We start from the raw sequence: 19362 nt of genomic DNA, 5'->3' as shown, positions 1-19362 counted from the left end.
TATATATATATATATATATATATATATATATATATATATATATTGAAATAAAAAATAAATCTTTCCGTGCTAAGCTATTGTGTGTGAATCTTAACTACTCGGTTAATTCATATTACAAATATGCAATAATGTACGTCCATCACCCGCGACTTAACCATCGTTAACTACAATCTCTGTCTCAATTCAACAAATTTCAATTCCAAATAAATCAAGTATATATTTGATTTTACACTTCATCATTGATGTAACCGAAACTTTTCAGATAACATCATTCGTACTTTGCGAAGTTCACAAGAATTTAACAAAAACCAACATCACATCTCAACAAATAACGAAGTATTGATTCATAATTTCATATTATTGAAGAAATACTTATGTAACCTCTAAATCCTTCAAGGAATTATTCAATTCTAGTTCCAACCGTAAATCGAATTAGTTTAATTTAGTATTAACTCATTAAAATCTATGTTACATCTGAGGAGAATATATACATATATATTTTCATAAAGACTGTAATAAAATTCTTATGTACAAAATATTAATTGTGAAATTTTTTTTAACGGGTAGGTAATACCCGAGAGATATATATAAATTCACAATTAATATGTTACATTCTTCGAATCAGATTAAGCAAATTATCAATTATACTTCCTACTTTCACAATAATATACATTCTTTCATAGAAATCAAAACAACCATACTCATTCAAACCCAATTACATATTCTGATTTTAAAATCTCAGAATTCAATTTGAGATATAACCGGTACCATCACTTTTAGATTCCTACATCTTTTAAAGATATACTTTGACTTCAAAAGTGTGTTAGAACATCAAATGTATACAAACGATTACAATCTGTGTTCAAACCCTTTGAAAATCTCTGAAGACACTTCAAATAATGAGCAATCGAGATGATGATCCAACCACATATTACCCACAGTTATGTACTTAAAAAGCTCTCAAAACCAAAGTCATAATTCAACACATATCTGTGTCAGATCTTTTGGCATTTATTAGCAAAAATAACCTTGCAATTCCTTTGCAAAGTAGCAAATTATATCACAGCTCCAGCAAGACAACTTCGATTTTTTCATTCGAAGTAGCCTTATCATAATTTTGATATATGTGATTACCCTTTTGTTACCGGAGAACCTTTCATATTCCACCACATTAGCAATAAACTTACCAACAACTTCACTGATCTTGGGCATTCCGAAGAATCATTATATTTATCGAAACCTCATCATTTACTCATCTGCCTCTTGTAAAGAGAATTACCATATGAATCATTGGGAATTAGCAATCAGTATTTTGAAATCTCACAGCATGTTGACGCCAACAGTTATACATAACGTCTATAAACCGCATACACATTTTTAAGGTAAACATCTCCCTGATGTATAATATACATCTCCCCGATGTCAAAGTAAACATCTCCCCGATGTATAATAGTAGACATCTCTCCGATGTCAAGGTAAACATCTCCCCGATGTCAAGGTAAACATCTCCCCGATGTATGATAGACATCTCCCCGATGTCAAAGTAAACATCTCCCCGATGTATAGTAGTAGACATCTCCCCGATGTCAAGGTAAACATCTCCCCGATGTATGATAGACATCTCCCTGATGTATGATAGACATCTCCCCGATGTCAAGGACAATGAACATTCCTCATGCCAAACCGCCATGTAGTGCATCTGCGACGCTAGGAACTACTTTCACATCTCTCCGATGTAATTTTAAGTTCCTATAACTTCCAACAACACAATGCGCATACAATAATCAAATTTATCAAATAACATGTACACATTGTACTCACCTCGAATCAAAGGAATCAATTCACAAGTACTTCCAAGCAAGTTGTCAACGCATAACCATTCTCAAGCGCGATCACCTAATCATCATAGACATATACATACAACTCATCACAATCAATCACATTTGGGTCAAACAAGACCAACAACACGTAAGGTTCACCCTTAAACCCTACAAAACCCAATTTGATTAGTCCTTAACTCTTATTCTAATTTTACCAAGAGTAACATTTTTGGACAGCCTGTACAACCTGTAAAACTTTGAAAGATTGACTGACTTCTACCCACAATTAACACATAAGACTTACCATTCTGAAAACTAGACATATAGGGCTTTCCAACGAGTGTTTACACACCCCAAATGGAGTCACGGTTTAAGATATATGACCGTTTTAAAACGACACTTCAAATCTGTCCAAATTTTGTTTTTCTTCAAGAAATCACCAACTCTCATTAAGATCAATTTTAATAATTCCATAGACCAAAATCAGTTTATACTAGGTAAAACCGGCCAATTTAGTCTATAATCATCATCACTATCACCATTCATTCAAGTTTGGTCAAAAAAGTCAATGCACTTAGGGTTCATCATTTAACACCCAAAAACCCATTTTGACACCTTTATAACTAGACAAGAGCACAAGTCTTACAACTTGAGTCTTTCTATTTGACATTCAAAACTCAATTTCAATACTTTATCGAACATGTTTCTTAATTAACAAAATAAAATTACTAGTTTCCATTTAACTACTTCTTTCTGAACAAAACCCCCAATTTCATAACCCTAACCCTAAATTCGAATTAGGGTTTTAAGGGAGTCAAAACCCTTGATTTAAACAACGCTAACATCATCTAATCACATTAATTCAAGTTTATAAGATAATTAATTCATACCTCTAAGTTAGGGTTCTAAAAACCCCTAAATCTCCAAATTGAAGATGAAAGATGGAAGAATCTAGGGCTCTAATAGTTCTTGCAAGTCTCTAGTAGGTTAATCACACACATAGATGGAATTGAATGAGAAAATTTCAAGATTTCTTGCTTGCTCTCTCTAAAATCGCCACCAACACCCACACTTTCTTTCTATCTCTAAAATTCTGTATTTGTGAAGAAATAGGGGATGTTTGGACTGATTTGGAAGATTATTAAGATCATATTTACACAATATACCATGCCCACTTAAGTACCTTGCACTCTAGGTCCTTTCCTTATTACATTCATAAACTTTATAAGTTCTTCATCTTATCTTGAAAGGCTTACATACTTCGAATGTGAAGTTTCTAAAAAACACTCTAAATCGCGAACTAGTTCTCGAAATGCTGATGAAGCAACAAAAACTGTAAACGACCTTAGCAGTAAAAAGTTTGATGATAAAGATTAGTGTATTAGCAAAACTCAGAAATAGAGAAATTTTGGAACTGGAAAACGGATTGAGCAAAGTATGAAGGAGGCTGTGGACAAATCACAAAGACTGAACCTGCCTTCAAAGAATCTAAATGATTCAGTGTCTACTCAAGTCATTAACAAATACCTTTCTCCTGACACTAAACCCTTACAGACAATATTCTTCATCATCCTCTGATATTAGAAATTCTAAGATATCATCGTATCTTTCATTATAAATATCCTCCATATTTCTGAAGATATTTCCATAACTATTCTTATCTGGAATCATTTATCTCTTTGCGCTATCTGTATTACATCAAAAAAGAAACTGTTTAGTTCCTATACTCTGTAAACCTTTGAGTTTAAAATATGAATGTTTTTGAAGTAGTGTTGGAAACTGAAGCATGAGTTAGTATAATATAATGACACTTGATCAACGTGATTATATTACAGTAATTCATGCTGAGTTTCTAAATGGAACGTGATGATTCACAGATCATAACATCATCATGTGCCATGTTATATGACTCTTGTATTCTATTTAACCTCTAAAATATCAAAAAAATATTTCTTGATGATTCGGCTTTTTCTGAGGCATTCTGGTAATTTGACAAGTCAAGATCGTGCCATTATAATTTTCTTCCTAGAACATTAACAATGTTCATTCCAAAATTCATATCTGCAAATTCTGGACCATTACAAGCGGTGCTTAATCGCAAGAAGAAGAAACGAAAGGACAAAACTCTGAAATAGAAATTAGGGTATAAATTGCAGCAAATAAAAGAGAGCATTAACTGTGGATGACAATGATTATAGAAGATAGAAACAGAGACTTTGAAATATAAGGGAAGATATAAAGCCCAACGAAAAACTAAAAATTATAAACCATATATATCGATGCATATAGCAATATAAAGACACGGGAGAACTAGAAACACTATAAACCCAAGAGTATAGTAGAAGTAAATAGATTCTTCCGGCGTTAGATGAAAAAGAAGAATGACCGATATGAAAGTTAGAAGTATATCGAGAATCAGAACTAGATGGAGCATATTGATGAATACTTTAAAACATGAGTTGAGGGGGAAAGAATAGAAGGTGATGAAACATGACTAGGAACTTAGAAATCAACAGATTTAACTCACACAATGACGGAATAAGTGAATAAAACCCTCTAGTGAATAGGTTAAGCTTTTTGGGATTAATTTAGTCATACCACAACTAAATCAAGTGTGATTAGATCAACACCTAGAGCTATTATTCACCACCTGGGTGATTTGGGTTGAGAGAGAATCGGAGGAGCTCACCAGATCTGAGTGTGTGTAACAAATGAGAGGCTTAACCTAAAATGAAGAACATAAGACTTTATATACCCCTGCTGTTGACTCACCTGTACGATTCATCCATCACACATACGAGTTGGCTTCATCAGCCGTACAGGTGATCACTCACTCGTGTCTTCTCATTTAGGTTATAATTGTGACTTAGCTCAGCATCAACCGTGCGTATGAGCCTGTAAGCCGTACGAGTGAGGCATCACTCGGACGTCTGACTAAGTCTAACATAGTCAAACATCTAAATCTCGTTCCTGCAGTTCCTGTAACCACATACAAACACGGATAGGATAATAACGAACGATCATGGTGGTCTGTAAACTATTGTACCTGCAATGGACGTGGGTAGATGTCTAGGGACTTGCATAAAATGCATCAAAAGAAGGTGTGAGTTGTAAGAAAACGAAGGAGGTGAATTTATAAGAAAATCTCCGATAGAACAATTAAAATGGACGATCGCATTTAAAGCGGATCCTAATTCCCTTTGTTACCGGAGAATCAAATCTTATTACAAAGATTTTCTTCAAATCCCTTGAAATCTGGAAATCAATCATATCTACGTTAAATGATAAGATGAATCTACACTTACTCATTTCACTCTTCTATGTTAGCTTCATTCGTACTCTTCATATAAATGGATTGTTTATCCAAATTATTCGCTGATGATAAAACTCTAATTTTCAGTCTGTATGCATCATGAAAACATACTTATTATCATTCACGACCTTTCCACTCAAATTTCGGGACAAAATTTCTTTAACGGGTAGGTACTGTGACAACCCGGAAATTTCCAACCAAATTTAAACTTTATCTTTATATTATTCCGACACGATAAGCAAAGTTTGTTAAGTTAAATCTCAAGAATTTTAAATTGTGTTCATACATTCATTATAACCTCGACCAATTTCCGACGATTCACGAACCGTTATATATAAATAAATATGTATATATATGTATATATATTATAACTTGAGAATATTATTAAAGTATTAAAAGTATAATACTTTACATGAACGTATTTGTTTCAATATGTTTATCGATGGAATTAGAAGATAATATCAAATGATTGATTTATCAGATACATTGTGATATGATTACGGGTCTATGTTATGAGGTCCACTGTGATTTAAGAAATCTATTCTTTTTTGACAACATTCGGAAAATGGTAAAGTGATTTATAAGTAAGAACGTGAAGTGTAACTAACTTAGATGTTGGATATCGACAAGTTAAGTAACTCGACATTTTTCATTAAGATGATTTCATACGTTTATTTAACCTTTGAACTTTATCCCATGCTTCACCAACAGACTTTAATTTAAAAACTTGAAACCTATTATGAATATATATGATTCTACTTTTCTAAAATGTTTTATGATATAACGATTTCCATTATTTTAACCTTTAAACAAAATGATTCTTAAAAATATATTTGGTTTTGGAAAACAAAATTATTATATTTATTTGATTTAGTTTCAAACGTACAAAAACGTTTTCAGTTTAAAAAGAACTTTATTATTAAAACGTATATAACTTTTATAAATATCTAGAACCACTTTTGACAACTCATTATTTAACCAGTATGATAAAGATAACGATATTTATATTTTATTTTATTAAATATATATAACGATTTAAATTAATATTATATATATTTATACGCGTATTATACATACATAGTTTTATACTTTTACTATACTTAAACTTTACCTTTACTTTATTTTTACTTTACTTTAACTTTAATAATTCACTTTAATAATTCATACTTTAATAATTCACTTTAATAATTCATACTTTAATAATTCACTTTAATAATTCATACTTTAATAATTCACTTTAATAATTCGTACTTTAATAATTCACTTTAATAATTCAAAAATCTATTATAAATAGAATTTAATAGGTTTCATTATTTCATAGAAACTTGAAAATATTTTTCTCTAAACTCTCTCAATTGATTTACATATATATATATTTACTCCGTATTATTTCAAGATATTATTAGTATACATAAAATATTACGTCGGAGTGCTGTCCTAGTGATTTCTAAATTGTTTTTCGAGTGGGATTGGATTAAGGAAATTATGGGTTATAGCTATGGAGGTGATTGGGTATGGTTCATGGGTATACTCGTGAGGTCAATATAGTGTTTATCATCTCCGTTGCATTTGCGTACCTTTCATGCAATATTGAATCTCAATATTGATACGTGAGTACTCATAATTTAACTTTTACATACTAATAGTGTATCCCTGACTAGTGCTCGAGTATATAGGATTATGCATGTTTGTACTTTTGATATTGCCTTTAGTTAGGTTATGTTTAATCCTGAATTAGTTATATATGCGACTGAGATAATGTATAAGATATGCATGTCTTTGGAAAGCTAGCAAAAAATTAAGAACTTTTTATTTAGATATCGAATGATTTCGATGAACGGATTTGAAGTTATAGTCCATCGAATTTTTGTGTTATTATTAAAAATGATTATTATTATCGTCGTTATTATCGTCGTTCTAGTTTTATCTTATTATTATTATTATTATTATTATTATTATTATTATTATTATTATTATTATTATTATTATTATTATTATTATTATTATTATTATTATTATTATTATCTTTATCAATAAAAGGATTTATCATTAAAAATTGTTATTTTTATTATTATTACTATCGTTATTATCATTAAAGTTATAATTATTATTATTATTATTATTATTATCTAATTATTATTATTATTATCTAATTATTATTATTATTATCTAATTATTATTATTATTATTATTATTATTATTATTATTATTATTATTATTATTATTATTATTATTATTATATTATCATTATTATTATTATCATTATTAATATATATATCATTATTTAAAAATGGTTATTGTTATTATTATTATTATATTATCATTATCGTTAATAATGTTATAGTAATTATCATTATTAGTATTATTGTAATTAAAACTAATATTAGTAACACCTAATTATTTTGATTACTATTATTATCATTATTATGAACACGATATAAAAGACGATTAAAAGCTATTAAACGAAACGATTAGGAAATAATGAGTAAGAGTATCATGATGAAATTAAAATATTATAAGATATTGATTTAGATAAAATTATCGTTCTTAAAATTTTTATCATTACTATTATTATTAAAAGTATCGTTAGTATCAAAACTATCATTTTAACAAAAATTATCATTTTAACAAAAATTATCATTTTAATAGAAATGTCATTGTTACTATAAAATATCATTTTTATTATCATTTTAAATAGAATTATTATTTTAAAGATAATATTAAAAATTATCGTAAATATTAAAGTTATCATAATTAGAATTATCGTTTTATCATAATATCATCTTAGTAATTATAAATATTTATATTTTTATAATAATTATTATTATTACAAAATAATACAACTTTTACTTACTAACATTATAGATATTATTTTATCAAATAAATATGTAATACAAACATATTTTACTACGTGTAATAAATTACTTTAATAATACCTATCATATTATCTTTATGATATTAAATGAACCCTATAAATTTTATTACTTAATATATATAAAAGTATATTTTATTATATAAATTTTAATATTAAATTTTATTTATTAATAAATGAATTATATTATTTACTCTAATAAATCTTTTAAAAATATTTAAAAATATAAAACAACGATATTTAAAATATATTATAATCATGTATAAATTTTGGAAATCATTTTGAGTCAAATTGACTTTTGTTGACTTTTGCATATTAGTCTCGAGCATTAGGATTGTGGTACACTATGACCTGACCTAATTGTTAGACAAATATTGATCAACATATAATTATATATAATTAATTTAGATTCGTGAATCCGAGGCCAACCTTGCACTAGTTCAATGACATTATATGTATTTTCACTACGAAATACAGTATGGTGAGTTTCATTTGCTCCCTTTTTAAATGCTTTTGCAATATATATTTTTGGGACTGAGAATACATGCGCTGCTTTTATAAATATTTTACGAAATAGACACAAGTACTGAAACTACATTCTATGGCTGGATTATTAAACCGAATATGCCCCTTTTTAGTTTGGTAATCTAAGAATTAGGGAACAGACACCCTAATTGACACGAATCCTAAAGATAGATCTATTGGGCCCAACAAGCCCCATCCAAAGTACCAGATGCTTTAGTACTTCGAAATTTATATCATGTCCGTAGGAGGATCCCGGAATGATGGGGATATTCTTATATGCATATTGTGAATGTCGGTTACCAGGTGTTCAATCCATATGAATGATTTTTGTCTCTATGCATGGGACGTATATTTATGAGAACTGAAAATGAAATTCTCGTGGTCTATTAAAATGATGAAAATGAATGATTATGATAAACTAATGAACTCACCAACCTTTTGGTTGACACTTTAAAGCATGTTTATTTTCAGGTATTAAAGAAATCTTCCGCTGTTTATTTGCTCATTTTAAAGATATTAATTGGAGTCTTTCATGGCATATTTCGAAGAACGTTGCATTCAAGTCATTGAGTTCATTAAAGATTGTTATTATTAAGTCAATTTATAGTTGGATAGTGGATATTATGAAATGGTATGCATGCCTGTCAATTTTTGATGTAAAGAAAGTTTGTCTTTTAAAAATAAATGCAATGTTTGTAAAATGTATCATATAGAGGTCAAATACCTCGCGATGTAATCAACTATTGTGAATCGTTTATAATGTATATGAACGGGTCCTTTCAGAATCAAGGCTGAATAGCACACTATACGGCCTGCCATACGGCCTGCCAGTATGGAAACGGCCTGCCAGATACGTGCCAACAAATGGCCCACCATGCTGTCTACCAGCCATACGGCCTGCCAAATACGCCTTGTCATACGCCCTGCCATGCGGCCTGCCAGGCGTATGCTGGCAAATTCCAAGTCTATCTAAAGGGTCTTTGTCATCCAATTTTGACACACCTCTCTTCACTCTCTCACTACAATACACTTTCTCCCACTAGAGCTTTCAAAGCCTTGTCACCTCCGAGCGGAAAATTAAGTACCCGGAGGCGAACGCCGAAGATTGTAATAGGAGCGGGCTAGAGGTTGTCAGCACTTGTAATGGTCTAGATCTCGTCTGTAAACGGTGAACGCTTTCCTTAATTTAATAAAGTTATTATCTTGAGTTGCTTTCATCCTGCATGATTATCTATCTGTTACAATTGTTTATCATGTGTTGAATTTTTTATCTGAAACTTATTATATTGTTATGCTGAAACCCTGACGGTTTAGAAGTTTAATTTACGGATCACCCTTTCTACTTATTCACGTGGCTATAACCTAGTATTAGGACCTGATCAACCCTAGGATACAAGGTAAGTAGTTATGTGTGCTTAACGTTACCATAGGGATATAGTACCTACGTACGAATAACCATTTGTTCGTTATAGAAGAGCTGCCCATTTAGATTGTGATTAGAGTTAGCAATAGAGAGTTCAGTGAACACTAGCTTACTCAAAAGCATGATTCGCATCAGAAGCAATGTTCTTGAGATATTGTAAGATGATCCGGGGTTGAATAAGTGATCGCAAAGGAGAGACTTCTATCCCAATTAGCAGTACCTTAGAATATCTAAGATTGCACATCTGTTAATGTTAAGGCATAGCATAGTGATTTAGTGGTAGGATATTGCTTTAGTTAGACAACTAGGATTAAGAAAAGCTGAGACGTTCCTTTATTGGGTAAACCACTTTGTTCATGTACCTAGGATTTCATCCATAAGGTCGTTCAAACCTTTCAGGTTAACGTTGGGAGTAGGGATACCTGTCTTAGCCAGAATCTTCAAAGCCTAAACTCTTCGTGACAAATCAGTTAGGTTCACAGCCAGTTGATTGAGGTTTAGTGTTTATCCTAGGAAGTCAAACTCTTGCAATAATTCCCCTTCAGAATTCTATTCTTCACACCTATCTTTACTTTTATTGTCTAATTACTATTTCATCTAAGTTAATCTTAATCTATCACCTCTTGTCACTAGGGTTAACTATATAGGCACTTTTGTCCCACGTTACTGAGCAAACATACAAAAATACGTACCTAAGTTATATTTACCACTTACTCGTTAAAAGGAAGACTAGTAGGTGAGTTATAGCTTGGAACCCCAGCTAAATATAAATAATAAAACAACCACTACTCGCCCTCGTGGTAGCTGATTCTGACGTGCCGCGGCCCAACGACACCGCGCAAATAAAACCGTCCGTTTCGGCCATATCAAAGACTTTAACTTTCAAGCATAAGTTTGATTTTTTCTCAAAATTTTATCATTTCCGCACAAAATCATATGAAAAGTGAAAGACTTTACTTTCACTTATGAATTGCAAGTATGAAACAAAAGGAAGACTTTACTTCCTTAAGTTTTGAAAAACAAGGAAAAGACTTTACTTTTCCCAAAAATTTTGAAAATTTTACAAGTTTTAACCATTTTAGTGTTTATGTTATGAATTATGTAATGGTTAAAAACTTGTTTCAAAAATTTGTTCGACAATGCAAGCTTGAAACTTTATAGTGTATGTGATACGTTTACCCGAAAAAGTTCAAAATGACCCAATATTTTAACTCTCCCCCTACATTTAGTGTATGCAATGGCCTAATTGCATTAAAAGGATAGAATAAGTGAAAATGAGGGACATTTTGAAATAGAATAGATGAGAGAAAAGAAAGTAAAAACTGGCTAAGATCAAACGATCTTTGTTGTTACCATTCGCGAAAATTAATCACCAAAGAATGCAAGTTGATGAGCTTGACGCCTGAACTTAATGTCAGGCTTGGATCAATCATCAATAAGGTGTATCATGCCACTAAGAACTACAACAAGCGAGAGAAATACAAATAACCACAAGAGTATCCACACACGCCCATTGTTAAATTATTACAAACACAGAGATGTTCATGTGTGAGAGTAGCAATATAGGTATACTACCTCACACTGAATCGATAATTCCCAGTTTCACACACACAATTATCAAATTAAGTTAAGTTACATGCCAAATCATAAGATAAATTGTTCACAAACCATGATGAAGATTGATTACCAAATAACTATAGATTGTCGGCTTGACATCTAGACGCGCCTCCAAATGCACTCATGATACCCCAAACGCTCCATGGGCATCTACTCCGACTCATTGAAATTGACTTTTAAAAACTTCGCGATTCGAGTCACGTAATGACCACCAACACTTGGGAGCTCCGACTTCTCGCCACTTGCATCGAATGGATAACTTGCGATAAGGTTGGGAATGTGAATGTGCTTCTTCTTGTGAATGCTATGAATTAACCAAATATTGAACATTGTCATCTTATCAACATCCTCCGTTCGGTGGAAGACCGATTGGGCAAAGAACCGTTAGATGCACCTAAGTATGGGGCTTTTGAGCGCACTAGGAACTTGATTAACGAGGGTTAACTTGACATGACTAATTTCTTTACACGCTTGCTTGGGATCAAACTCGTTTGGGTTGTAGGTTTCACATTTTGCCAAGTATGCGAAGGTTGAATCTGGATCAGAATCTGTGTAGAGACCTAGGCATGCTATGAATTGTATCATGCTCATTTGCCATTACGCACCCCTAGCTTGAATGTGAGGTAGTTGCGGATCCATGGTGAGGTGACCTTGAAATCAATCCTCAGAGTTGCTAAGAACTCACGGGTTAGCAATAGGTAGACACTTTCTTTCACGTAAAGGAGCATCTCCCATGGGCGCATAACCTTATTACCCTCTTCAACCGTGAACGTTTCCCTAATCTGATGACCTAACCCCGCCAAATCAAAGTCGGTCCAATTGATGTATTTGGCTGGCCATATTGACATGTGAAGCCTATTAATTACTTTATCTTGAATTGTTTCATCCGGTAAAAGCACTTGCAACCATTCATGAGCATCGGTGGATCTTATGTATCCCTCTCCTCTATCACTTCCCTGAAACAGACGCAACAAACAATACACCCAAAAACGATTCTATCACATTAGCATTAATTAAATATATCGCATTCGACAATTGATAAATAATATGGCAACCTGCCCCCCCTACATTTAATTTCAGGACAAGGGCTCCACAACATGCAAACATGAACAATATGGCTTAATTGCAAAAGGTGAACTCTAGTCAAAGTCAAAGGTCAATTTAAGCTTAGAACAAGGAGTATATATTTTAGTGTAGCAATTAGCCAAATCAACAAGTATAATCATCAACAAGCAAGGTTCAATTGCAATCACACCCCAATTGGTCAAACTTAGTCAAAAGTCAAAGAATCAAAAACCCTAAATTTAACATAATCGCATACAAGCATGAAAGTTGATTTCTTTTTGATCTAAACATAACATATAAGCATAAAATGACCAATTGTGTCATTACATTCTCAATTAGACAACATCTTTGAAAACCCCCAAATTAGAAAGAACCCTAAAAATTCAAAGTGCAAATTTTCAAAATCAAACATGTAAATCATGTTAGGAATCATGATAATAACAAGGTTGCATCACCAATTTAGCATAAACATCATCATTTGTTGAGAGATCTAGAAATAAGAAGAAAAAAGAACATAGCAAGAATCATGCAATTAATTAAAAATAAGTGTTAATGAAGCATGAATCTTATATTACTCATGTTAGAAGATGATAAGAATGCAAGAAATCTTCACAAAAGATGTTAATTTGGTGCTAGGGGTCAAAGTAGCTGAGATTTGGTCGCAATATGAGAGAATAAATGAAGTGGGTGGAGAAAATGAAGTGTTATTTTAAAACTTAACAGCCCAGTTTCAGGAGCGCCGCTTTTAGAGTAGGAGCGTCGTTCCTGAAGAAGCAGAAGCATCGCTTTTCATATAAAAGCGTCGCTCTTGAGAAAATAAAAGTGTCGTTCTTGGCTACTGTCCATTTCTGATCGAAAATCACAGGTTAAAGCTTTGATGAAGGAGCGTCGCTCTTGAAGACCCAAAAGCGCCGCTCCTAGGACAAAAGCGCCACTTTTGTACCTGAAGCAGTTTCGCACCTTCAAAATCCATTTCAACTCATTCAAAAGTTATTTTGCAGTTTTCCAATTTTCCCAAATGCATGAAATGCAACTACATGCAAATGCAAAACTATAAAAACACAATATCATACAAGTCTATATGAAATGCAATCCTAAATGCACAAATATACAAGTGTGATTGTTTTGAACAGGGGTCTATCACTTGACCCGTTTTAGCGCAAAGGTGTTACTTTGGGTAGAGCTTGATGTCATCAAGCTCAATAGCATTGACGTCATCCCTATAAACCTTCAATCTATGACCGTTTACCTTGAAAGTGTTCCCATTCCCATATAACTCCACATAACCTGTAGGATAAGATTTCTTAACAATGTATGAACCCGTCCATCTAGACTTCAACTTACCAGGTGAGAACTTAGAGCGAGAATTGAAAACTAAGACCTTATCGTTTGGGTGAAATTCCTTAGGATCTTTGAGTCGGGCATCGTGCCAACACTTAGTTTTCTCTTTGTATGCCAAAGAGTTATCGTATGCCTCAAACCTAAGCTCCTCTAATTCGTGCAACTGCGTCACCCATTTTTCCTTAGCTCTTTCTAGGTCTAGGTTTATCTCCTTAATTGCCTAAAATGCCTTATGTTCAACCTCAACCGGGATGTGACATGCCATCCCATACACTAGCCGAAATGGTGTGGTTCCTATGGGTGTCTTGTAAGTGGTTCAAAATGCCCATATTGCCTCATCTAGCTTGGTTGACCAAATCTTAGGGTTATTGCTAACTGTCATTTCTAAAGTCCTTTTCAAAGCACGATTTATATTCTCGACTTTACCACTAGTTTGGGGATGGTAAGGGGTCGAAAAATGATGTGTTAAACCATATTTTTTCCATGACTCTCTCTATAAGACTATTAGTAAATTGTGTCCATCGATATGAGATCAATGCTTTTGGCACACCAAACCTAGCAAACAGCCATTTCAAAAACTTAACAACTACTCTCGCATAATTGGTTGGCAAGGCTTTGACCTCGGCCCATTTCGAAACATAATCTACCGTCACCAAAATATAAACGCACTTATTTGAGTTCGGGAATGGACCCATGACATCTAAACCCCATACGTCGAATACCTCGCATATTTGAATGCCGATTTGGGGCATCTCATCTCTCTTGGAGATAGATCCCGACCTTTGGCAAGAGTCACATCGCTTAACAAATTCGTGTGCGTCCTTGAAGATGGTAGGCCAATAGAACCCGGAATCAAACACCTTTTTCGTGGTGTGATTCGGACCAAAGTGCCCTCCCGTAGGTCCACTATGACAACTCCTTAAAATTTTGCGGGCTTCTTGCCCATAAACACATCTCCTAATCACTTGATCCACCCGATGCGGAACAAGTGTGGGTCATCCCAAAAATAATACCGTAAATCATTGAAAAACTTTTTCTTTTGTTGGTATGACAAACCTTTTTATAAAATGTTTGAGGCTAAGTATTTTGCAAAATCGGCGAACCATGGGACTTCATCGACTTGATCAATTCTCATTAAATGTTCATCTGGGAAATGTTCCTGAATCTTTGATTCGTCTAAGGTTGAAGCCCGGGATTGTCTAACCTTGACAAGTGGTCGGTCGCCACGTTCTCGGCTCCCTTTTTATCCCTTATTTCTATATCAAACTCTTGTAACAAAAGGACCCACCTAATTAAACGATGTTTCGAATCTTGTTTTTGAAAAAGATATTTTAACGCGGAGTGGTCCGTGTATACGATTGTTCTGGAAAGTACAAGATAAGATCGAAACTTATCAAATGCAAATATTACCGCGAGAAGCTCCTTCTCGGTAGTGGTGTAATTTAATTGAGCCTCGGTTAAGGTCTTGCTTGTATATTAAATCAGTTTAAAGTGTTGTTCAACTCTTTGACCAAGCACCGCGCCAAGCGCATAATCGCTCGCATCGCACATCAATTCAAAATCTTTATCCCAATCGGGAGAAACAAGAATTGGTGGGTTAATGAGCTTTTCTTTCAACAAGTTAAAAGCTTTGGTACATTCTTCATCAAATAAGTAAGGTTGATCTTTTTCTAACAACTTGGTCATAGGGCGAGCGATTTTTGAAAAATCTTTTATGAACCGTCTATAAAATCCAGCGTACCTAAGAAAACTTCGGATCACTTTCACATCCGATGGTTTTGGTAAGTCTTTTATCACAATAATTTTAGCTTTGTCTACCTCGATTCCCGCCTTAGATATTTTTTGTCCCAAAACTACCCTTTCATTGACCATGAAGTGGCATTTTTCCCAATTAAGAACCAAATTTGCACTTTCACAACGTGTTAACATTTTATCAAGATTTTTAAGACAATGGTCAAATGAATCTCCGAATACCGAAAAGTCATCCATGAATACCTCCATAGTATCCTCAACCATGTCCGAGAAAATAGAAAGCATGCATCGTTGAAAGGTTCCCGGGGCATTGCATAGCCTAAAAGGCATCATTCAATACGCAAATGTACCATAGGGGTACGTAAAGGTCATCTTTTCTTGATCCTCGGGATCTATCGGGATTTGAAAGTATCCCGAAAACCCATCAAGAAAGCAATAAAACTCCCTCCCGCTCAAATGTTCGACCATTTGATCGATGTAAGGGAGGGGGAAATGGTCTTTTCATGTGGCATCATTTAAACGTCTATAGTCGCGCCATCCCATGATGGTTCGGGTTGGGACAAGCTCATTTTGGTCATTTAAGATCACCGTAGTCCCACCCTTTTTGGGCACCACTTGGACGGGACTCACCCATGGCGAGTCGGATATTGGATAAATAAGCCCCGCATCTAATAGTTTAATTACTTCCTTTTTGACAACCTCTTTCATGTTTGGGTTAAGTCTTCATTGTCTTTGGACAACCAGTTTATAGTTATCTTCCATGAGGATTTTGTGCGTGCAATATGATGGATTGATCCCCGGGATGTTCGTGGTCTTCCATGCTATGGCCTTATGGTGAGACTTAAGTAATGATACAATTTGGGTCTTTTGGTCTTGGGTGAGTTTCGAAGAAATAATCACCGAAAGTTGGTTTTCTTCCTTAAGATAAGCATATTCAAGATGTTCGGGTATCTCTTTAAGCTCAAGAGTAGGAGGCTCCTCCCATGAAGACTTGATTTGAAATCTATCTTCATGAGGGATAGACTCAAATGGCTCTTCCTGAATGGTCTCATTTTAACTTTCAAATTTATCAACATTAACATTCATCAATTCCTTAAAATCGGCCTCTAAATCCACAATTTCATTATCACAAGTTTGGTCAAACCCCGTGGTATCAACCTTTAAAAGCTTTTCAAGTTCGTTATGCACATAAAGGTCAATGTGGTCAAAAGCTTAGCACTCATCATCATCGGTGTTACTCGGTTGCTTCATAGCTTCTCGGATATTGATAGTCACACGCTCTTCACCAACTCCAATGTTGAGTTGGTTGCTTTGCACTACGATGATGGTGTCGGCGGTCACCAAAAATGGTCTACCTAAATGAGGGGGACTTGAAGGTCCTCCTTCATCTCCATGATAACAAAATCAACCGGGAACACCAAGGTGTCAATGCTAACCAAGATGTCCTCGGCGATGCCAATAGCGGTATCAAATGAATAGTTGGCCATTCTTATCCTAATTTGAGTCAGTTTAAGAGGCCCAAGACCAAGTCTCTCATAAAGTGAATGAGGCATTAGGTTAGTGCTTGCACCCAAGTCGGCTAGTGCATTGAACACTTTCGATTCACCAAACTTACAAGGGAATTTTTTTTCCCCGGATCTTCTAACTTCTTAAGAATCCTTGGCCTCGATGCAAGAATCTTGTTGCACTCCTCTTCAATAAAGAAAGAAGTTTCGTCATGATATTTACCCCTTTGAGATATTAGCTCCTTAATGAACCGACCGTAGTTTGGCATTCCTTTAAGCACATCGATCATAGGCAAGTTAACCGAGACGTTCTTCATCATCTCTTGAAACTTTTTGTATTAAGCTGCCAACTTGTCCTTCTTTAAAGCTTTTGGATATGGCACCGGTCTCGTAACCTTTGAAGACTCATCACCCTTTTTCTTACCCGATTCATCATTACCCGTACCCTCGGTTGAGTTGACCTTTTGTTTTCCCTTCTCCTTACTAACCTCGGTTTCCTCTTCAATAAAACTTGGTAGTGGTTCATGGGTTATAAAGGGTTGTGGATGGGGATCTTCAATCCCTTGTGTGGTTAAACCGCTTCGAGTGGTTATGGCATTTACATTTTCATTTCAGTTTGGGTAGGTAGGGTTTTGGTTGGTGCCGTCGATAGGGATCACCCTTGTGTTGTTGTTTTGTTGGTTTTGGTTGTTTGTTGATCGGGTTAACTTGAGTGTTTGAAGTTATAGTTCCTTGTGGTCTTTCGGCAACTTGATTTGAAAGTCTTCCAACGGCACTTTCAAGGTTTTGAAATGAAGCTTGTTGGTTTCATATTTGTTGCTTCAAGAGCTCGTTCTCTTTCATTAGGAAAGTTTCGGTTGATTCTACCTTCTTGATGTAGTTTTGCATGATTTCTTCTAAACTTTTCGAAGGTTGGGATTGTTGAATGTTTTGTTGAGGTTGTTGATTGTAACCTTGGTTATTTTGTGGTTGACTATAACCTTGGTAGTTTTGATAATTCGAATTGGCTTTGTTGTTATAAGGTTGATTGTTGTAAGGTTGTTGATTTTGCTGTTGAAAATTGTTGCTTCGGTTTTGGTTGTAGTTGTTGTTGTAACCTTGGTTTCGGTTTTGGTTTGTGAATCCGGGTGGTGTATTGGTTTAGTTGTTGAATGACACTTGTTTTTGATTAGGATTGTAGTAGCCTTGGTTCAATGTTCCTCCCCGTTGATAGTTTTGATTACTCACGTAGTTCACATGAGCATCCGAATTCATGGGAATGTCATCTAGATCAACATGATTGCATTGAGTAATTTGAGGACAATTCTTTGTGAGATGTGGACCCTCGCATCGTTGACAACCTAATTGTGTTGCGACTATCGTTTTTTGAATCCTTTTCAACTCTTTCCCATACGTTTGAAATTGATTGTTCAAACTTGCAAGCGTCACTTGCCCATTATCACTCTCGATTTGTGCTACACTTTTCCTTGTCAAATCTCGCGGTGAAGGTGCCCATTCGTATATGTTAACCAAGATGTCTTCCAATAAGATTTTGGCCGCATTTGGTGATTTATACATAAATAACCCATCTGATGAAGAATCAAGATATTGCTTCGCCAAAGCATTACAACCCTGGTAAAATGTGTTGATGTACTACTTTTTCGTCAAACCATGCGGTGGGCAAGCTCTTAACCTTTTCTTGAATCGTACCCACGCATCATACAAAGATTCATCACCCCGTTGGGTGAACCCATTAATCTCCATTCGAAGTCGTTCTACTTTTGACAATGGAAAGAAGTGATTGATAAACTCATTGGTTAAATCTTGAAAAGTTCTTATGGAATCGGATGGTAAGCTCCTTAACCAAATTTTTGATTCCCCTTGAAGTGTAAAGGGAAATGACCTTAACTTAAAAGCGTCATCGGTGACATCCTTGTATTTGTAGATATCACAAAGATCATTAAAGTGTTGGATGTGTTCGAACGGATTCTCATCTATCATCCCTTGAAAGTATGTATCTTTGATCAACGTGAAAAAGTTACCCTCAATCTTCCAATTTTCCGCTTCGATTGGTGGTTTTGTAATAGCCGGTGCTATCATTGTTGGTGCAACTAATCTAGCGTTCCACATCAGCGTGTCGTTCGAATCAT

At 34.2% G+C, this 19362-nt stretch overlaps 1 protein-coding gene and 1 non-coding gene across 2 annotated transcripts; one reads left to right on the top strand and one right to left on the bottom strand.

Annotated features, from left to right (window-relative positions):
* Positions 1-13803: 13803 nt before the first annotated feature.
* On the bottom strand, positions 13804-14358 carry LOC139889548 (uncharacterized). Its single transcript, XM_071872493.1, has 2 exons — positions 14311-14358; positions 13804-14196 (listed from the first exon to the last, which is right to left on the bottom strand). The coding sequence occupies exons 1-2, from the start codon at positions 14356-14358 to the stop codon at positions 13804-13806; spliced, it is 441 nt and encodes a 146-aa protein (XP_071728594.1).
* Positions 14359-18878: 4520 nt separating this feature from the next.
* Positions 18879-18985, top strand: LOC139894771 (small nucleolar RNA R71). The gene has a single exon (XR_011775256.1). It is a non-coding gene; the product is annotated as a small nucleolar RNA R71 (small nucleolar RNA).
* The last annotated feature ends 377 nt before the right edge of the window (positions 18986-19362 follow it).

The sequence above is a fragment of the Rutidosis leptorrhynchoides genome, chromosome 2, assembly GCF_046630445.1.
Source record: "Rutidosis leptorrhynchoides isolate AG116_Rl617_1_P2 chromosome 2, CSIRO_AGI_Rlap_v1, whole genome shotgun sequence".
NCBI lineage: Eukaryota > Viridiplantae > Streptophyta > Magnoliopsida > Asterales > Asteraceae > Rutidosis > Rutidosis leptorrhynchoides.
This window is presented reverse-complemented; position numbering and strand designations above follow the sequence as displayed.

What these genes read in the sequence shown, in the direction of transcription:
- LOC139889548 (XM_071872493.1), bottom strand. Translation starts at nt 14,358, where the DNA reads ATGACAGTTAGCAATAACCCTAAGATTTGGTCAACCAAGCTAGATGAG. An exon ending in GGTCAACCAAGCTAGATGAG is followed by an intron (nt 14,197 to 14,310) that starts GCAATATGGGCA and finishes AAGGCATTTTAG; the next exon opens with GCAATTAAGGAGATAAACCT.